The sequence below is a fragment of the Barbatula barbatula genome, assembly GCF_947034865.1.
Source record: "Barbatula barbatula genome assembly, chromosome: 17".
Taxonomy (NCBI): domain Eukaryota; kingdom Metazoa; phylum Chordata; class Actinopteri; order Cypriniformes; family Nemacheilidae; genus Barbatula; species Barbatula barbatula.
The window spans coordinates 13,959,209-13,980,086 of NC_136780.1; the positions used below are offsets into that span (position 1 = coordinate 13,959,209).

Below are 20,878 nucleotides of genomic sequence, written 5' to 3' on the forward strand. Positions count from 1 at the left end.
CTGTAAAAGTTCATCTTATGAAATATGAAATCTATTTTAGTTTTAATGGAGAGGGAGGAAATGTGAAAGTAGATTATTAAACTGGGAGAAAGCGGCGAGGGAGGGGGAAATCCAAAGGTGCTCAGGGTGGGAGGGTTGAGGGCTGTTCACGATGTTTTAAATATTAAAGCTATTTCAGGTTTAATGAGGTGTAAATTCTATGGGGAACATGGTAAGAGGATGGGGTTAAAGGGGCCCCTCTCTCTCATTATTTCAAGCACACACCTTTAGACTATAGAGACCCAGAGAGAGAGAGAGAGAGAGAGACGGAGAGGGAGAGAGAGAGAGAGAGAGAGGGAAGTGAGGGAGAGTTTAAAAGCGGAGAGAAAGAGATGATGAGTTGAGCTAATGTCAGATACAGTACAGGGTAGGGATGATGGGGATAATAGTGATGACGACACAAGTATGACGTGTTTGACGGTTCAGATAGACTCAGATTATGGGTGTGTGTGTTTGGTGGATTCATACACTCACACACAATCAGCTCACGTTAAGAGACTCCCAATGAAATTGTTCTGTTGTTTAACCAGCACAAGTAAAAAAGTGAAGGAGCCAATGAAAAAATGCAGAAAGTGAATGAATAGTTAAAATAAGGAGTGCGTGAAAGAGTCATTAAATGAACGAATTAATGTAGGGCTGTACGATATGGCCTAAAATCTAAATCTTGATGAATTGAACATTTTCGCTCGATTACGATTATTGAACGAAATAATCCAGATTTCTTATCTCATAGTATTTTGAAATAATCAAAGGAAATAAAAACTATTTATGAATAACATTTCGAACAATCCACATCTTTGTGTTCTTTTTTGGAAACATTGCCTTTGCTGCAGATGAAGACCGGAGAACAAATACAACGCATATCAGCAAATCGTCTGTATGATTTGCCAGAAATGGGCTGTACTTTAGGAACCTGGAGACACATCCTGCTGTTTTTATAGTTGAACTGAGCTTGAAACTTACCAGTCTGTCTAAAGAAATATGAAGTAAACGTGTTTCAGAATATCTATATTTCCCCCAATGTGCAAATATTTGAACTAAAAGACCTGTGATCACTAAACGGAAGCGAAAACTGGAGGATGATTATTTCTCAAATGTACCTGTCTTCCATGCATATTGCATACACATGGAATAATTGATTTCAATCTGAATCGGATCATTTAAAAATATAGATTTTAAGCTTTCTTTAGACATGCTTTCAATTGTGTGATAAGTAGACGGGGGCGGAGTGGAGACAGACGGCTTCATTTTCTTTATTTTACAAAATTTATTGCGAGTATACGCACGTGAAAAATATTTGACCATAGAGACTAATACAGTCTTACATATATGTGTACACTCAAAAAATGCAGTATTTTAAGTCTCTTTTGCTCTGATAAGAACAAAGTGAGGTAGCAGCATCCGTCAACATGGATGTTAAAGGGAAAGTAATCGAAATAACCCACGTGGGAAAATGACGTCGATTAGAGGTCCTGAAAGTAAATGAATCATAAAATCAAGAGGTAAAACAGGTAAATTATGATTTGTGAGTATATTAGTAAATTAATATTTAAATCAATGAATAAGTGAATGTGCGAATAGACCATTAAACCAATGGGTTTTGAGTAAGTGTGGGAGCTAGGGAGTAAATCATTTAATCAACGAGTTAATGAATGAGTGAATGAATCATTGAATCAATGACTTGATGAGCAAATAAGTGAGTGAATGAATTAGTAAATCAATTGGTTAAAGAATGAGTGAATGAATCGTTAAATTTAACGACTTAATGAGTGAGTGAAAGATTTGTTTAATGAATGAGTGAATGACTCATTAAATCAATGAATTCATTAATTGATGATTGAGTGAGTGATCGACTGAGTGAGTCAATAAATCAGCAAGTAAATGAATCACAAAATCAATAAGTAAATCAATAACTTTGTGAGTGAATGAATGAATGGTTAAATCGATTAATTAATTAATTGATGAGTGAGTGAGTGAGCGAATTAATTATTAAATCAATTATTTAAAGAATGAATGAATCGTTAAATTTAGCGACTTAATGAATGAGTGAATGAATCATCAAATCAATGAATTAACGAGTGAGTGAATGAATGAATTATCATGTATATAACTTAATGAGTGAATGAATAGGTAAATAAATTAATGAATTAATCGATGAGTGAGTGAGTGAGTGAGTGAGTGAGTGAGTGAGTGAGTGAGTGAGTGAGTGAGTGAGTGAGTGAACACCATTAGATTAGAAGAGACTGTGAACATATATAAACTTTGAAAAGACAAACGCAAAGCTTTGCCATAGCCGACTTCTCTTTAAAAACAAATAAATGAGCTGTATATTTCCACAATGCTTATGCAAATCCTTTACTATCACTTTTCTACCTTTACTAATCATACGCAAACCAAATCTGCATATGCATTTGAAGATGTAGGCATTAAAGAAACCACAGCCATAAAATAAAGCACAACGACAGATGCAACCTATAAAACCCTTCAGTGGCTGCATACATATGTCACTTGATCAATTGATCAAAAGAACATGTAACGTAGAGTATCAGTGGTCATTTCATGAACAGCTTCACAAAAATCCCCTGATGATAATGTAAAGTTCACAGCGTGGGTCCCCTCCCAACCACAGAAACCCCCACTTTAGTTGGGAGTCAACCAGATGCCTAACCAACACTCAAACAAGTTCCTTTGACACAGACACCTTGAGCTAGCATCACAGGAGGCTTGGGTAAATTTCCTCCTTAAATGTCACTCTGCGGCTGTAAATGTAATTTTGTGACCTGAAATGTAATGCTAACGCTAATGCCTTCTTTAGAAGCCCATATCACACACAGGCTATGGAAAGTGTACTTGTGTTAGGGGTCTTATAAAGTGGGGATCTGTGACTCGGGTCTGTGTAACAGACATTGCAGGTTTGTTTTTAAGGAAAAAGGTGTGGTTGGTTGCTCATAGGAGTGGTGTGGCTTACTAAAGAGCTTTGCGGTCTTTCACACAAACACACACAAACACGGGCGAGTGAGTTTGCGTCTCAAGATGAGACAGATGTTATCAGAGCACATGTAAATGGGTGGAGAACTGATAGAGCTGCTTTAATACAGCAAATAAATGCAGAAGGATATGAAAACATTAGCACTATATATATGACGACAAAGGAACACATATTTGATGGATACACTCTGCATTCTCTTTTCCTCAATAAAAATCAGATTGCTTGAGGCCCTTATGTACTTAAATGTAGAACATCAATGCCAAAACTGCAACTATAACTCATCATTTCTTAGTTATGTGCAAAGTCAGTGGGATATAAAATATATATGGAAATAGTAAATATTAATATTTGCAAGTACATACTCTAGGATGTAACACCTACATTTTCTGCATCCAGTCTGAACACCTTCAAATCTCTCATACAGTACATCCAGTGCGTCTTCAAATCACATTTCAAGAATTAGGATGGCTTGATGTTTGGCGTAGGTCTTACAGATAGCACTTCTTTTAAAATTCTTTCCCGGTTCTGTCTGGTACATATAATCGTGCAAAAAATATGTAAAGCTGCTTTGATACTATACACATTGTGAAAAGTGCTTAACAAATAAATGTGAATCGAATTTGTCCAATCATGTTCAATCCGTTCATCCAGGGCCCTGTGAAGCGTAACCTAAAGTCATATGCAAATATGCCCAGATAAATGATCTGATTCGTATCTTACGAGATCAATTTAATGTCTGATTTTGTATGTCACAGGTCATTCAAACACACGGGTAAACACTATCAGTAAGGAATGAGAAATTTGCTTTCAGTCGGCAAGAAAAACGGCCTTTGGACAGTAGTCTGACTATATGTTTTTCTGCTCTTGGCTCTCTAATCATGTTCAAAACCATAGTCTCAGTTGTATAAACATGCCAACCACCAATTACAAGGTTCTTACAACCATTAGTCTCCACACAATGGAGAATAAACATTAACATCCTGAGATCCCCTGTAGAGGGACGGCACCCTTAACCGTGCACACCATTACCTCTGCAACTAGACACTTCCTGTGCCCTTTAACCAAATCTTGGAAAACTCTTCAGAGAACAAAACAGAAGGAACCTCCTCACAGGGGCAGGCTGTGTGAAAGCTGAAGAACATTTATATAGATTGTACCAATTTTTATTAAGTGCAGATATCAAAACAAAGTCTTCAACAAAATATACCGCATGTAACGCTTAACTCTGAGCCAACTTTTCATTTTGAGGACAGAATAGTTTGTATCACCACCTAAAAATATTCTTATTTAGTATACAGCAAAATCAGCAGTGTTAAAAAAGGTCAAATTAACACTCACAGTGTAAAGAAATGGTGCTATATAGCACTTAAAGTGGTTCCTGGCTTGTAATCATAGGGGAACCACTTTAAGTGCTTTATAGAACCATACCTTGGTGCTTCAGTGGTTATTCAGTGGTTCTTTGGGTTGACTGAGGTGCTTTATAGAACCGCTGAACAGGTTTTTTACACGGAAGCGGTGCTATATTGCACCTCAGTCATACCAAACTACCGCTGAAGAACCCCAGAAGCCCCATAATAGGGTTCTGTATAGAACTCAAAGTGGTTCCCCTATGATTATGAGCCGAGAACCACTTTTAGTGCTGTAAAGCACCATTTTTTTGGAGCACTCTCAAAGTGTGGATTATATACATTGTGAGAGTTCATTTGACCTTTTTAAACACTGGCAATTTTGCTGTGGTAAATTACAGATGAAAGCAGGGCATAAGGACCTTCATTACATGCCTTCTTCCTCTTACCCTGATCCAACTCATCCAAACCTCTGCCTGTTTTGAGTACCAAACAATATTTCATCGCAGAGATATGGCCCATAATATCAAATGACACGCGAAGCAGTTTGCTATTTGCTAATACATTCCCAGTTCCCCAGTGAACTGAGATTTATGATTTTAGATGTAAAAATGTTTCAATTCCAATGCAATCTAAATGAAGTCTGGGACTCATCAGCATATTAGTTTGGCTTATGGAAACGGTGCATGTGGAATACAAACGCGTATTTGTGTACCATGCAAAAGCCTGTGTGACTTTAGATCTTAGCTTATAGGGAATAACACCAATATGATCACTCAAATATCGTAGCTGTCACTATCGTGTCTCCTTTAAGACAGTGGTTCTCAAACTGGGGGCTGTGGCTCCCTGGGGGGCACCAAGATGGATCCAGGGGGGCCACAGGTTTTGCAGTATTTTGTTAAATAAATACATTCTCCCAATCACTTCCTTTATCTCTCCACTATCCTCTAATTAATAAAAAGGCAAAAAGCCTCAAAATATAATAAGAACAAGACAATAAAGTCTTTTTGGGGGGCCATAAAGCGATACACTATACACAAAGGGGGCCTTACAACGAATACCTTTGAGAACCACTGTTTTAAAGTATAAGAAATTATCTAAATAATGTGTCACACTGTCTTAAGACACAAGTATGCAAGCAAAATTCATTCCTCAAATTATTCGAAGAGCTACTCTTACTGTACATCAACAATGGTCTTATCTGTTTTTCTGAGGCAAAGCTCAAACTTCGGCAAGTCTTCTGAGGTATAAAAGAGGGATGAGGTATACACACTGTGTGAAGTACAGTGAACTAGAGTGTACTTAGATTTGTTGAGCCGTACACTTGATATTTGATCAGTGGGCAAAGGTCAGCAGAAGCATGTACAGGAGCCTCAGGTAGCGGAGCTTGCAAACAGTGGGAATGAGAGATTGCCTTCAGAGTTAAGTAGGTAAACTCGTGCTAAGCTGATGCAAATCTTCTTGTCCTCCCCTCCCTCTCCGCTTTACTTCATCTCTTCTTCTCCACACTTCAGAGGACCTCGGGGCACCCCCCATCCCATCACGCACACACGCATACACACATGCAATTTAATCCTCGCTCCGCCAGCAAGGTCAATTCAATTATCCTGTTTTCTTAAAGTGTGTGTGTGCCCATTTCACAGTCCGCCTGTGCAAATACACCAGAGATTAGAGCTGCCACACTTTTAATGATCTACATACCTATAAGCAACAGTCTTTTAGACAGGTAGGGCCTCTTCCCCGCTCGCCAGTACGATCTGTTCCTTAGCACGGATTTTGTTTTTTAGGTTGATGAGGCCGCTTCGCGTCCCATGTGTCTCGCGGATATTAATGAGGAAATGAGTTTTTTCAACCCCAAATTCCCCACCTCAATCTGGAGTTTGTCATACGGCTGTAGCTTTCGTGGTACAACAATAATCATCGGCTTCATTAGAGATCTATTTATGTCATCTTATCTGGGTTTGAATTATAAAATCAAACATACTTTGATAAAGTTATGACCCTCACATGATTGATGCACAGTGCTTGCTTGCTACTAAACTCCACTAATGAAAGTTCAACAAGCATCTAAAAGATGTTAGAAAATGTTTACAAAATGTTCAAGCCAGCAGTAATATCCCATAATGCCGTGACACATATCCAACATCCTCACACAATGTAGGAAGCAATAAAGTAATAGTTTCCAAGCACCCTAGCCCAACAGCTAGGTTCTGGAAAAAAACTCTCATTCATTTTCTCAAAAGACGTATTGATTTTTTAACAATAATGTATTGACTTTCCAATACAGACCTAATAGACGATGTTGGGCGTTGATATAATGTATGGCCCAATAGAACCTGCAAATTAATGTAAGTGTTTGGTCCCTGATATTTCCATATTGTATATATGCTAAATACTGGGTTAAGCAAGAAAATGTCCATATTTAACCCAACAGCATAGGTTAATATAAGCCAAAGGTTGGGTTTGTCACTTTTTGGTCCAACATCGGGTTGAAACAACCAAGCATTTTCTTTATGTACCATCCTCTTGATTGGCTTACAGATTTTGCATTAAAATGTTTATTGGCTCATTAAAGGTACTTTAAAATGTAGTCTTGCACCTTTTTGTCAAATTATTTGTGGTAATTTATTCATGTACTTCATGTCTAATTAGACTTTTTAATTTGAAGATTTTTTCTTTTGAGAAAATGAATAGGAAAAATACATCACTGTCCATGCTCTCTCCAACACTCCAACAGCAAGCCTACCTGGAATGTCCTGGTTGCTGTAGCTCCAGCTAGGTGTGGACACCATGGACTGTAGTGGCGATGCTGCCCGACTGTCTCCTTCATTCTGTTGAGTTATGTGCCTGACTGTGTTCTTGTTCTTACGGTTCTTCCTTCGACCTGAGCCAGGGGGTTGCCAGCCCCCCTCCCTTCTGCCACCTTGCTCTCCATGTGTTCCCTGCGAGACTCGGCCCGCCCCGTCTTGCAGATTAGAGGGGGAGACCTGCTCCTCTTTGACCTGGACAGAACGGTAATCAGCAGGCCACAGGGGTTGCAAACAAACATCGTCCTGGCTTTCATGGCTTTTGGGTTCCTGATCCTCTTTGCCATAACTGCTGCTGCCTTCATGGCAGCTAGCAATGGCTGAGTCCCCAGATGAGTTCGCCGGGCTGGTGCGCCTGGCCAACCACGGCGAGGAGCTGCGGGCCGAGATCATGGATGCCAATGCCTCAGAAGCCTCGCCCACACCCGATCCAGCCCCGCCTCCAATGGAACTCGCTACGCTGCCCATCTCAATATCCGCCAGTTCATCGGCAAGCTCAGACCGAATACTAATGTCCAGCGCTGCCTTGATGAAGCCGTGACACGCCTGCACGATGTCGGTCATCTGCAGGTAGCTTGCGGCTGACATCACCTCAATGACGTTCTTGCTCGTGAGCGCCAGGTGGGCAGAATACATGAAATCAAGGATGGTCTTGAAGCCCTGGGCCGTGACAATGTCAAGGTGTGTGATGGTGGCCTGCTGCTCCGAGCCCTTCTTCACCTGGCAGTAAAGTGTCTTAAAGTAACGGCTGCTGCCCAGCAACACGTTCTTGTGTGCTTTAAAGATCTTACCCTCCACAATCAGACACACGTCGCACAAGATGCCGTGCTGCCGCTGTTCGTTCAGCTCCCGCAGGAGCTGCCGGTAGTGCGACGTGATCTCCATGTCTTCCTTCCGGTTATTCATTGGACTAATGGGTGGCTGCTTCTCCTGAACAAAGTCTGGAAGAAAATAGATAATCTCTGGTTAGTCTGGGCAGAAATTGGACACACCAATACTGAAACATAACGGCTATGTTATACTGTATACACCAGTGTTTCTCAGCTCTAGTCCTCGGGCCCCCCTCCCAGAATGTTCAGAAGTCTCTGTTCATAAAACACCTGACTTATCTCATAAGCTCGTTAGTCTGTTAATTAGGAGAACTAATTAACACACCAACAAACATTCGGTGTGGGGGCTGATGAGTTCAATCATGTGTTTTATATAGGTTAGAGGTCCACCGATTGACCGGCCAGAGACCGGAATTGGACGGTTTTCGCATGATCGCCGTGACAGGCTTGTCAGTCTCACATCTTGATTCCAAGCCAATCCTATGTTGCCAGCAACGCAGGCAATAACTACACAGCCGTCAGTACACTCAGAGCTGCAAGTAAACATGTAAACGTATGTTGGTGAAACCCAAGGCCCGTTTATTCTCATGTCTGGGTGGGTCCTCCAAACTGCGTGAGTCTCTGCTGACTGACACACATCTCTCTGCTGACTGCACGCGCGCACGCATCATGTAGTGTACAGAGAGATGCAACATTTTTGACTGTCAAGCAGTTCATCTTTCGTTGCTCCATCTACTTCGGTTATGTACTACATGCTAACGGTGATGCTTAACTCTGACACATGCTTAACTAATGTTGAAGTCATTCTTTCAGTCACTCTGTGTAAAACAAAATTGTCTTATGTTAAAACTTTTTTAAAAAATCCAAAATAAAACAATCAACCATTCTTCATATACATATACATATAAATCTTCAGAGTAGAATTCACTCATAAGGTTTATAACTTTTTATTGAAGTTGTAGCTAAAATCAACCCACTTCTTTTAATACATTAAGTATTTATGTGACATTTCAGACCAAATTTTATAAAGCAGACTAGAATAAAGTTGAATAATTCTTTTTATCTTAGACTTAGATGAGTACAAAAATTAGGTAAATTAAGTGACTAAGTTTAGTTTTATTATTTGTATTTCAATTATTTGTTCTTCAATTTAAGAGTTCTTTGGGCAAGAGAATATTCTGTAATTTAATGGAGCTTGGAGAACTGCATTTTTGGAAATTTTGGGAAATTGTAATTGTTCATTTTGTAGAAAACTAAAAAGTGCATTGAAGAAAAGTCAATATGGTTTTATATATACTGTAAATTATAGTTTGTGGATAGAAAATCTGAATCTGCAAAAATCTGAATCAGCAGGTTTCACTTATAATAAAATCGAACCAGAATGGGGAATTTCTTTGCAATTGTGCATTTCTGATAAAGGGACACATCTAAAACATGCCAAGGCCGAGGACTGGAGCTGAGAAACACTGATAGGCCTATACATTATATATGCTTCTGAAACAGTACTGTGAAACGGTAGCCATTTTTTTAAATAACAAATCAAAATCAGAGAAAATAATACATAACAAAAAATAATTTATGTAATAATAAAATAACTCCAGATATTTTTTGTTGGAAATTGGAAGACTATAATTGTAAGAAATTCTTCAACTATAAAATTAGTATGTTAGTATGCCTGCCAATACAAAAACAAAATTGAACCTTTGTTTTATTTTAACACCGTTATAACATTAATATTTTGTAGAAAGCATAAGATTGATGCTAAATCAAGTGAAGAATTGCATTTTCATGAAGCACAGCTTCAATATCTCGATCAATTTTAACTCAACGCCTACATAAAACACCTACCAATGCAAAACCTTACAGAAGAAATTGAGTATGGCATCCTCTATCACCGTAACAAGCCGTTTAAGCGTTGAAATGTCAGTAAAATGCCACTCTGAACCAGGTGACATGTTTTGGCCATCTCTGGTTGCTTGAGGCAGATGTTCTGCTGGGCTACGGCCATCACCTTTCCTCACTAAAAATGAATTATCTGTTTGGCAGCTCCATTTTCCACTTTATTATTCAACTAACTCACAAAATGGTAATTAAATGAAACCATTTACCAAAGAAAAAGAGAAAAGTGAGACGAGAAGAGGCGATGATTGTGTTAAAGTGCTTTACACTCGCGCTGGGTGATTTTATTTGGCAGCTAATAAAGCGAACAGAGGAAAACATCATGATTAAAGGGTTGAGCACCTGAGTATCTCTGCTATAATCATTAAGATGGAGAGATGGGGGAGGAGAGCAACAGGAGACAATGCATTGTTCTTCAATGTGGAAAGAGGAAAGAGAGAGAATGCAAATGCAACACACACACACACACACACACACAGGGAAGAGCGGTACAGCATTAGGGGCGTAACTTCCAAGAAATTATCAAGCCAAATTTCAGCCGGAAGATATATTTCTTAAAATAACTTCTAAAGCGATCATATAACTTATGACAATTTAAAGTTGCAATATGTAACTTTTGACTCTATATCGCTGTCTCTGGTTAAAACATAAAATCGCATTTTTTTTACATATTTTTAAGTTGAAGTCAAAACAAAGTCATATTCAATGGCGTAAATAATTCGCTTAAAGTTGTGAATTGGGTTAGAATCCGAAGTGAATAACTGATCTTTGTATACTTTTTGTATTATTTTAATCTTACAGACAATAACTTTATCATTAATACTACTAATATCCATCCTATGAAAACATTTTACACACTGTACTTACTAGCACTATGTATAAAACAGTCACGAACTTTAAACTAGCAAACGTACAAAAGTTTCTCTCTATTTTGGTTTCTAATATCTATGATAATTTACTCACCCGCGAGTTCCAAATCTGTATACCTTTCTTTTGTTCTGATGACCAAACAGTTCAGCGTCACCATTGACTTCCATAGTAGGAAAAATGACAATGGTCGCAAACGTGCTTCAGAACAGTTTGCCTCCTAAATGCTTAAAAATATGTTCTTCTGTGTTCAAGAGAACAAAGAAATGTGTACAGATTTGGAAAAACTTAAAAATGTATAAATAAAACAAAGACATTTCTATTTTTGGGTGAACTGTTCCTTCTGCTGCTTGGCAACAATGAAAAATTGTGAAAAGTGCTATAGAAATAAATTTAAATGTATTTTCTTTTGATTTTCTTTCTTGATTTCCTTTTAATTGAGTGGGAATCTTGAAAATTGTGTGGATCCCTTTGCTAATATTTCTCACTAAAGTCAAACAAATGTGTCCACTAATATGTGACGTCTGGGTCAGCATGCATCCATATGAACACATACGTACACACACATACAGATATCCCCAATCCATTTCACCGCAACCCTCCACTATGAGCAGCACAGAAGCCGGCCTGGCCTGGGCTAAATCACAGGGACGTGGAGTGTTAGCGAATGGGGCTATGATTTGTTTTGTGAGCGTTCGGGCTGTCAGCTTGCATCGGCCCAACCGCAGCCTGACACCTGGAGTGCTCAACAGTGACAGCAACGTTTGCTGCGGGGCCGGCACACTTCAGGTCATGTTTAGGAAAGTTTCTCTCGACCTGATGGCTTGTAAGATCAAATAAATCATCTGCCTCTCTCATGTCCACTTCTACAAATACACCTTACTCGAAAGACTGAAAGAATAAGGGATTGATGTTGACAGGTGACTTTTTTCTTTTTAATAGTTTTATGTTAGCCTCCAGCTGCTTCGCTTGGGGCTTTTTAGATTTAACTGTCTACAAAGTTATCAGTTCCAAACACAAAAGGGAAAAAGTAGCGTTTTGGAAAAGAAGTTCTATCAAGTAGAGGTCTGCATTCTCGCGGCGCGGTATTCATTTTGGCGATAAAAGACGGAAGCGGTCGGAAACTCTGGTGTACATTGGACGGGAGCAGGTCTTTGGACGGGAGCCCACTCCCGACATCCTTCTAACTGACCACATGTAGAGCCTGATCTGAGAACTGTGTTACGCATGTGCTGCGCGTGTGGACCAGTTCTTACTCTGTTACAAATTTAATTTGCATGCATCAGCCCCTAGATAGCGGGCGGGTCACCGTGTGCACCTTCAGAGAAGAGAGAGAGCATTCGTGTTTTTTGTAGGGGAGCGTCATTAGGACATTTCTTGCATGTGTTTTAAGTAGTTTGGTTAAAGAGCTAGCTATAGGCCGAAGCCAACGTGTTTCGTTTATTCATATTTTGCTTATAGTTTGAGAGAAAGACGTCATATTACATTTAATAAAAAATGTGTCTACTTGATTGACTTTAAATTGTATTCAAATGTATATATGTTGTATAGCCCTATTGACAAGACGAAAAAAACCATATACGGTTTTTGTACAGCGTATATGTTGTACATGAGAAATTAAAATGTAAGATCTTAATTGTGAGATCAGGAAACGTGATGTAATTTAGCGAGATCCGTGCGAAAATCCTGCTTAGCATATGGCGGGTGAACACAGAGTGAATTTTCAGCGGGAGCGGGTGGGTGCGAAATATAAAACTTAGTGGGCACGGGACGAAAAATACAGTCCCGTGCAGACCTCTACTATCATGTAACGACCGCCTTGTTGTAAAACAAAATATTTCATTTATTTCATTTTTAATTTATTCAAATGTATTATTTTATTTTATTTTAAAGACGCCATGAAATGATGTTTTGTGGCATTAAGGTCCCCTATATGTTAGTGTAATCCTCAAAATGAAAATACTAAACGCCTTTAACATTTACAATCCTTCTTTTAAAAACATGCATGAGTGCCACAAAATTCTGGCCAATCAAATCCTCCTTTACATGAAAAAGCCCCTCCCAGCACTTTGCCTGCATCAAGCAATTGCAACAAAACATGGCTCGTGGCTATGATTATTCAAAACTACTTCAACTGAGCAAACAACAATGAATATTAATATCTTTTCATTGGCCGACTGAGTTACATGACAATCTGAGAAATCAACTGCAAAACAATAAACATAAACAACGCAATTGACAGCCGTGTAACACGCTGAATGAGACAGAATTTGGTCGTGCTAATCAGATTTTCTGCTTTGCTGAAACCAGAGGGATCTCAGGCTTACAGGGAAGAAAGAAGAGTGTGAAAAGACAGGTAATACAGTAGAAAGCAGGGTCACACAACCTGAGTGAACCCCACAGGACTCTGATGTGGAGACGGAGGAAAGGTGCTGGTGCCAGACCATATTTTCCATTTAGTACTCCGCATTCGTCTATTGAACACATGCAATGCAACAATATGATTATACATTATTGCTTCAAAAAGTTTAGAAAATCGCTTAGTCGTTCAATACATTCTGATATTAAGTACCTGTGCTTTTGTTAAGTACGGCTTTTGTTAGCACCGAAATAGAAGGTGTAAGAAGTGGTAGTAGTGGGGTTAAGGTCAGGGTTAGGCCTTTAATGAGATTGAGAGAAGAAATGTGCAAAGAATGAAGAGCAGTGTTACCCAGAGATGTCTTAAAGGATAGAGCGTTAAAGACTGCCACCATTCCTTACAGTCCCTGTCACATGCATACGCTCAGATCCGGAGTGACTTGCTTCCTACGGCCAAGAAAACACAAACACACACACATCCGCGCTCTCCGCTTTCTTTGTTGAGGTGGTTCTTATGCTTTTGAAAAAGACCAAGGCCATCTTTCTTTCTGTAGTCGTGACATGCTCAGTAGGTGTCAGAACAGTGGGGGAGAAAGAAGACGGCGAGTTCTCGGAGGGTGTAAGTCACGTACGCGCGTCAGTGTGTTTCTCAGGCAGACTGTCGATTTAAACCAGTCAACTGAACATCAGAGACATTATGCAAGGGGTTAATCCTCAATTTCACAGAGTTAGCTGGAAGCAAAGTGAAACAGAAAAGTCCGACCAGAATAAATGCAGAAAAACCAGGGACCTTGTTAAAATGATTTAAATGAGAGTCCAAAAAATTGTGGTGGAGCTCCAATACTAGAGGACTCAAACATAAGCCCCGGGACAACGTTTAGTTGACTTTCCTTAAAATAGCCTCATAGAATATTACGTTTATGGAACAATGCAATAACATTTTACTAGAAAGGCCAAAATTGAAACGTTTTTGAAAATTTTATGATAGCTTCATAAAGTCCAGCAGCAATAAAAACAGCTCGATTTTAATAAAGAAAAGGCTACAGTCTACAGTACTCTTAAACATATTTTCCAGCTGGTGTTTGGATCAGTAATTGACTGCACTGTAACAGTTTTAATAAATAAACAAAAAATGACCTGTTAAATGAGTTTTGATATTAAAAGATTGTCTTAATAAATCATAATTTATCATGCATAACTGCATAATGTGTGCTACAGTAAATACAGTAATAAATGCTATGTGGATGCACTTTGTTTATATTTGTATAATTCTTTAGGGTACAGTAATAACATGAATAGACATTTGCAAATGAACGTAAAAACGTGTTTTATTTGTTGTTTCGCATATTAAAATCTAAATAATAACAAACATCAATCCAGATCTGTATTATACTAAAGATATAAATATTAACAAGATGTGCCACTGTCTTTCCAATGAATGGCGAAAAGATCAACATGGCCGCTCTAGCGAAGGAAGTCCCGCCTTCCAGTAAAATGAGCCAATCGTCAACCAGTAAAGACTGCCGATTCTCTGGGGTGGGGCGCTTGCCAGCCTCAGCACAGGTGCAGAATATGAGGCGACCTCGAAAAAGCTTAGCTTAGCAAGTCTTGGCAAACCAAAGTTATGATACAGTTCATGTCATTTAATTATTGATTTTAGAAATATCTGCCTTCCATCATTCAACGGAAATCGTGCACATTTACTGCACACGTGCATTCACTTTTTTGAAGCCTCAATGCCCATTCAACTTTATAATATTATTTCACAATTTCTCCAGTATTTCTCCACACTGAACGGCGATCGCATTGTTATATTTAAGCCCATATCTTACAGTGAATTGAGCGTGTGCCTCTTCATAGACTGGGAAGCCCCGACTCACTTCTCTCCTTTGGGACAGACTCCAGCTGGCCCAGGTGACAAGAGCCTGTCACACCAGCGAGAATGTGATGAGAGCGGATCTAAACGGCTTTGAGAGTCTTAACCCCTCCGCTCAGCTCCACCCGGCTCAGCACCTCTTTTCTCCATCCCCCTTCACGTCCTCCTTTACCTTCTCTGGGGCATTAAGCCAGAGCAGTGAAGGTGAGTCTGTGTTGTTCCGCTGAGAGGTCAGTGTTGGGAAGGCGGAGTGAATCAGGGACAGAGTCTCTAATGTTTACCGGTTCACACGCAGGACTCGTCCCCTGTGATCTCTGCTAAACTGAGGTCCTGCCAGGTTCTATCTCACACTTTCACATTCTCAATGAGACTTTGCCCTGGGCTGCCGCACAAAAGCGTAGCAGGAGGCTGTCTGGTCTTTCTGAACTAATGGCAAGTTTTGTCCTTGAGTCCTCTCTTCATTCACACGGGACTCTTCATTAGCTGCTTAAGCAGTTTGCTTTTGTTTATTTAAGTATCACAGTGCAAATTTAAACGTCATTGAAACTGAATTGAAACAGATCGATTACATTGTACAGATCTTTATTATTATGTACATTTTATAACGTACAGTGGTGTCAGGGTGAGCTAATAAATGTGTTGATTCTTTTTCTTTATTTTAACATTACTTTTAGTCGTTCAACGTTGAAGTACAGTATAATTGTGAGCCATCATGCCGAACAGGTTGGAAATATGCAGAAATTGAATTAAGTTCTCAAACACTTTACAGTCTTTAATGCTAAATTCTACATTAAATACAGAATTTAAACTACAAAACGCATTGATTTCCTCTTTTCTTTTGTTTTTGGATTAACATTAATGACAGCAGTCACAGCAGCAGGTTTAAGAGTGCGGCGCAGCCTTTAGCCCGTGACTGTATAACTTACACCAGACGGGACAGTCGCGTTGCATTGTGCCGCATCCCACTTAAATGGTTTAAAGGCATTTTAAAGACGCTGCCTTAATTGCGTTAATTCACATTAATCTGAAGAAAATGTATCGCATGCTTTAACACGTTAACGTTGACAACCCTGGTTAAAACATGTTTTATGAATGTCACTTTGCACATATGCCAACCAAGTTTTAATAAAAAATTCATGTAAGTCAGCATATAAGAATTGTAGAACAATTGTGTGTCTCCGCTGTTTGTAGTGGAGCAGTAAATCTACACTTTGCTGGAAAAACAAAGTATGTTGAGTAGCAACTGTTATACTTACGTACAGACTGAACACGTAATATATGCAGCATGAGATTTAATCGAATTGAATTGAGACGTCACCGTTTTGACAAATTGGAGTTTATGGTTTACAAGGAATAAGAAAATCGAATCTGTACTAAATTCCTTATTCATTTGTATGAGTAATGCTTTCGATGTTCAGCCAGAGCGTTTTCAGTTTAATTTTCTGCTGCTATATTCTATATAGTAAAGGTGCATGCGTGAATACTAAACAATATTTTAGCAGTGGGTTACAGTGCATTTTATTACAGCACTGTGGCACGACACGAAGCGGTTATTCCATATGCGTAGCAAGGTTTCATAAAATAAGTAAATACAAGTATATTTAGGCTACGTGGTGGGGTCAGCCGTTATAAATCGGGGTATTTTATAACGCCTTAGAACTCGGGTCAGCCAATCAGAATCAAGGACCATGTTTTACAAACCATGTTTGTTGTGTAAACATACCCTAAATGACTTCAATGACAACTGGTAAGTATGAATGTCTCTGTGAGCACACATCTATCCAGGGTTTACCCCGTGTGTGGCCCGAAATGCTAGAACAGCCCTCCATCAACCCTGGAAAGTTAAAGCCCGTTGGGAGAATGGCTGGATTTTCATAATTCCAACCACCTTGAGTACTACAGGAACTGCCGAAAAACTGTTCATCCTGTTATGTTTATATCTTTATTCCCAGCCAAAGCCACAGCTTACACATTATCTGTGCTCGATTCACCTCGCTCTATTAGCGTGGCCGCAAGCTCTCTCCCCAGAAAGCAAAGGTTGCTGGCACTTTCTCAGAGGTGGGGCACATGCCTTTAGGAAATGCTCCCCTTCTTCCTCATTCCTCTCCTCTGTATGATCACAGAACCGCGGTCCATAACACATCACCTTTATTTATGCCTTACTCTCTTCTGAAAAAAAACCCCTCTAGTTTCCTCTAGCAGATGGAAAGAGTGGAAAAGAGTGGGAAATGTTAATGCCAGGCAAACCGCAGTTTAGCCGTAAAGGCAGTTGGGCACTTCATGCAGTGTGACGCTACCTGGCCTTTGTCTTTCCCCCCTCCTCTCTTTCTCTCCCTACTTCCCTCTTTTTCTCTGTCCTATAGAGTATTTCTGGGCTATTCTTTGCCTCAGAGGCCCTGAAGCCAGCCGTGTCTCCAGTGGAGGCTCCCTCTCCGACAACCCGGGGCTTAGCCTAAATTCACTCGCTATTAAAAGCTATGAAATGCAAATAATGAAACATCTCATTACCACTGTAGGAAAATGAAAAGAGAAAATGGTAGGGGGAGAAACAGAGAGCGTGAGAGAGAGAGAGAGAGAGAGAGAGAGAGAGAGAGAGAGAGAGAGAGAGAGATAGCGATAGAGAGGGAGTTAAGCAGGAGATAACCTGACAGTGTCTATTGTTTCGTGAGAGTCGGCGTTACGGAGGGAGTCAGGATTGGATTTGCCAGTAAAATAAACAGGGGTGGATCCCGGAGAAATGTTCTAGGGTGACTTACAAGTTGCGGGGCGGGTGGCATGAGCAAAGTTGACACAAGAGATCTGGGATCTGTTCCAACTGTACATGGACAGTCATGTGGGTTTGTACTTCAATACTGTATATACTCAGTGTTTGAACAGTTGGGTGGGAGAGTGTATATGGGGTCTTAAACCGTCTGTGTGGGGTCTGGACATCAGATACCTTCTCCCATTACCAGCGAAAGGGACATCACAGAAAACCTTTCAAGAACTTGTACGGTTAACGTTTCATCCACAAAAGAAAAAAATCACATCTTGCATATTTTAAGATCTATTGTAATACGTCTGGATGAGAACATTTCGGATAAATTATGAGGTTTTGTAGATGTTGTACTTATTCTCAATGCTGATTCTGACTTCCATTATCTCATTGCAAAAATAACTATGATACAATGTTTTGTTTTTTCTAATTAGATATGATATCGCTGTATTGTATCACAGGAATGAGTTAGTTTTGCATTACGGTAATTGGGGGAAATAGCTTGACTGTCACGAAAATTGGGCAATTTTTGTCCTAAAAATATCCTTAATTTGGCTTTGAAGACTATATTTCTATGTTTTTATGTGTAACTACTTACTTCAATCCCGGCTGAATATGCGGAGATGAACAAACGTAAGCATTTTGTAGGATAATGGGAGTGTTTTCGAGAAACAAGTTTGAAAATGTATTATTTCTGTAATTCCATGTTTAAGTTCTTTTTGTCATAAAATATGTTCCAGACCAATTCAAAACAATTTTTTGTGAGATTCACATCAATCATGTATGTATATGGGCAATTTCAGTTATGGATGTGACATTTTGCGTTATGTATGTGACATACAGTATAAACTCACATAGAATGTATTTGTTACCGATATATTGAACCAATTATTATATTTTAGTAAACCCCTGTTTTGATAGAGTCTAAACATCAGAAAATATCAGTCTACACACAAGTTTTTTTCAAGCTTACACATGATTTAAAAAAAGGAAAATAAAAAATGTGTTACGTGTTTGACAAAAAGAGAGACCTTTCCGAGAGACGACATACTTTGTAGGATTTCTGTGAATTAAAATGCACAAACCAGAAGCAGCACATACCCAACAAATAAAAGGATATGAAATAGTTACTAGATTTTAATCGTCATGTACCTATATATAAGCAATATGTGCCGTTATGGAAGTGACAGTTCTGAAAGCGGCACTTGACTATGGTAACTCATGCTTTGAAAAACAAGGGACACTTAACATGGGTTTTTAAACCACCAAATGTTGAGATCTGTGCTATCAGTAAGGGGAAAACCTTTCCTTTTTTCATGGTAAGGTTGACACCAGCATGGAATTGTCAATTCGAAGATGGAACCTAAACAGTTATCTGGAGGGCATTTATATGATAGCATCTCTCCCGAAGCAGTTGTTCAGGTCTGTGCAACGATCACATGTCATTGTGCTGGAAATGAAATGAACAATGCTTTAAAGTGAATTGAGCAAATGAATCGTGTATGTTCATCTGGCCATCATGGCATGAAGTTCTCCAACGCGCAAGGTTGAGAGGTTGATGACAACGTTCGCTACTGAGTGGGAGTCAAATTCCAGCACGATCTCCACCTCTTCCTTCTCTTCTCTGGCTGCCTTGCTTTCTCCCACTTCTTTCTTTTTTCTCTGAGTGTACGTTCGCATTAACACACACACACACACACACACACACACACACACACACACAGTCATCGTTTCAAATGCACCAAATGGTGCAGGAATGACTCCCAAAAAGCTCGGCTGCCGCTACTCACGAATTGACGACTCATCTTTAACACGTTCCTGGAGCTTGCGCCGTGAGAGGTGTCACAACAAACCGGCGTTGTCAAGCATCACTGAGGCACGGCGTTCCTGTAAGCACACTCTCCTGCGCACACACACACACACACAAGTGTCACGCACCTCACGCATCATGCTGTGACAAGCCATTATCACAACAGGAAGCCTTATCAGCACCAGATAAAGTCCACACATGCAAACTTCTTAGAATGATAAGGAGAATTTTGCTTTTCATTTTTTTTTATTGAAATTAACCTTTTTTGTAGCGTTTTATTTTTCCCTGAAGTTCTCTGATGATGTAAGTAAACTTTTCTTGGGCCACAAACTGTAATTTAGATTTAATGTCCTCTCTCTGGCCCTTGAATGTTTTTTTTGCTATTCTTTTAAGAGTACCTACACAGAGCCCAGATTGACCATTTGGAGGACATAATTGTGTACACTCGGCTTTGAGGACATGGAAAATTCAAGTGAGAACACAGTGAATCTAAAAAATAGTCCCGCCTCTAAAACCGCCTCTCCGGTTGACGGATACCCACTCACCAACACCTAAAAATGCTGTGTTTCCAATCCATGATCCAAAAACATCTAAATCTGTGTCTACTTATGGATGTTTAACACAAAATCGACACAAACAGACTCATACTGTGTTATCAAAAGCATAATGTGTTAAAGTTCCATGACACAAATTTTTTTTATTATTTCACACATCATTTTGGGGAGCGTTGTACCAAATGTGGACAAACAGTCGGGTTAAATTAACTTAAAACTTTTTTCTGTCTCTCCCACACATGCAAAGTATTCACAGTGGTCACTGATGGAGTGTCGACTCCAGTGTGAAGACGTCTTTAAAAATGTAAGTCTGACATATGGTTATGATAAACTCCAAATAGATATAACATTGTCATTTCTTAAGGGCTGAATAGTAGCTGCTGGGTGATAATGTGTTAATTGTGGAGGATATAATGTGCTCATGGTTGTGACCTCATAATCACATGAATTAAGTATAATCTGTTATAATAGGTGGACTAGAGAGTTTGTTCAGATTAACAAATAATATTTGGTTTTAAAAGATTTAAGTGTGACATGCCTACCTTTTGAATCTATAGGGAATTTTCTCTAAAAAGATATAAAAATCTTTATTTGCTCTCGGTTTAAAATCAAAGCAGTCTAGGAGAAATAATTCATAAGAGTTCATTTGTGATTTTTTATCACAAATTCTAGCAGATCAGAAAATCGACTAGCTATTTTACGATGCGGGTAATTTTGGCTAATTCGTATGAATTCGTACAATCTGATT

The 20,878-nt window shown here is 39.2% G+C and overlaps 1 protein-coding gene across 3 annotated transcripts in view; it reads right to left on the reverse strand.

Moving 5' to 3' along the window:
* Positions 1–20,878, reverse strand: part of zbtb46 (zinc finger and BTB domain containing 46) — a 70,757-nt gene that overhangs the window by 37,145 nt on the left and 12,734 nt on the right. For 2 of the 3 annotated variants that reach the window (XM_079477670.1, XM_079477671.1), the window contains exons 1-2: positions 9,860–9,969; positions 7,121–8,122 (exon numbers count right to left, since the gene is read on the reverse strand). In XM_079477670.1, coding sequence (XP_079333796.1) covers positions 7,121–8,122; positions 9,860–9,896 — 1,039 coding nt within the window. In that variant the 5' untranslated portion in view covers positions 9,897–9,969. Of the gene's footprint in view, positions 1–7,120; positions 8,123–9,859; positions 9,970–20,878 lie in introns of those variants that run through there. The other variant, XM_079477669.1, reaches the window with a different exon arrangement.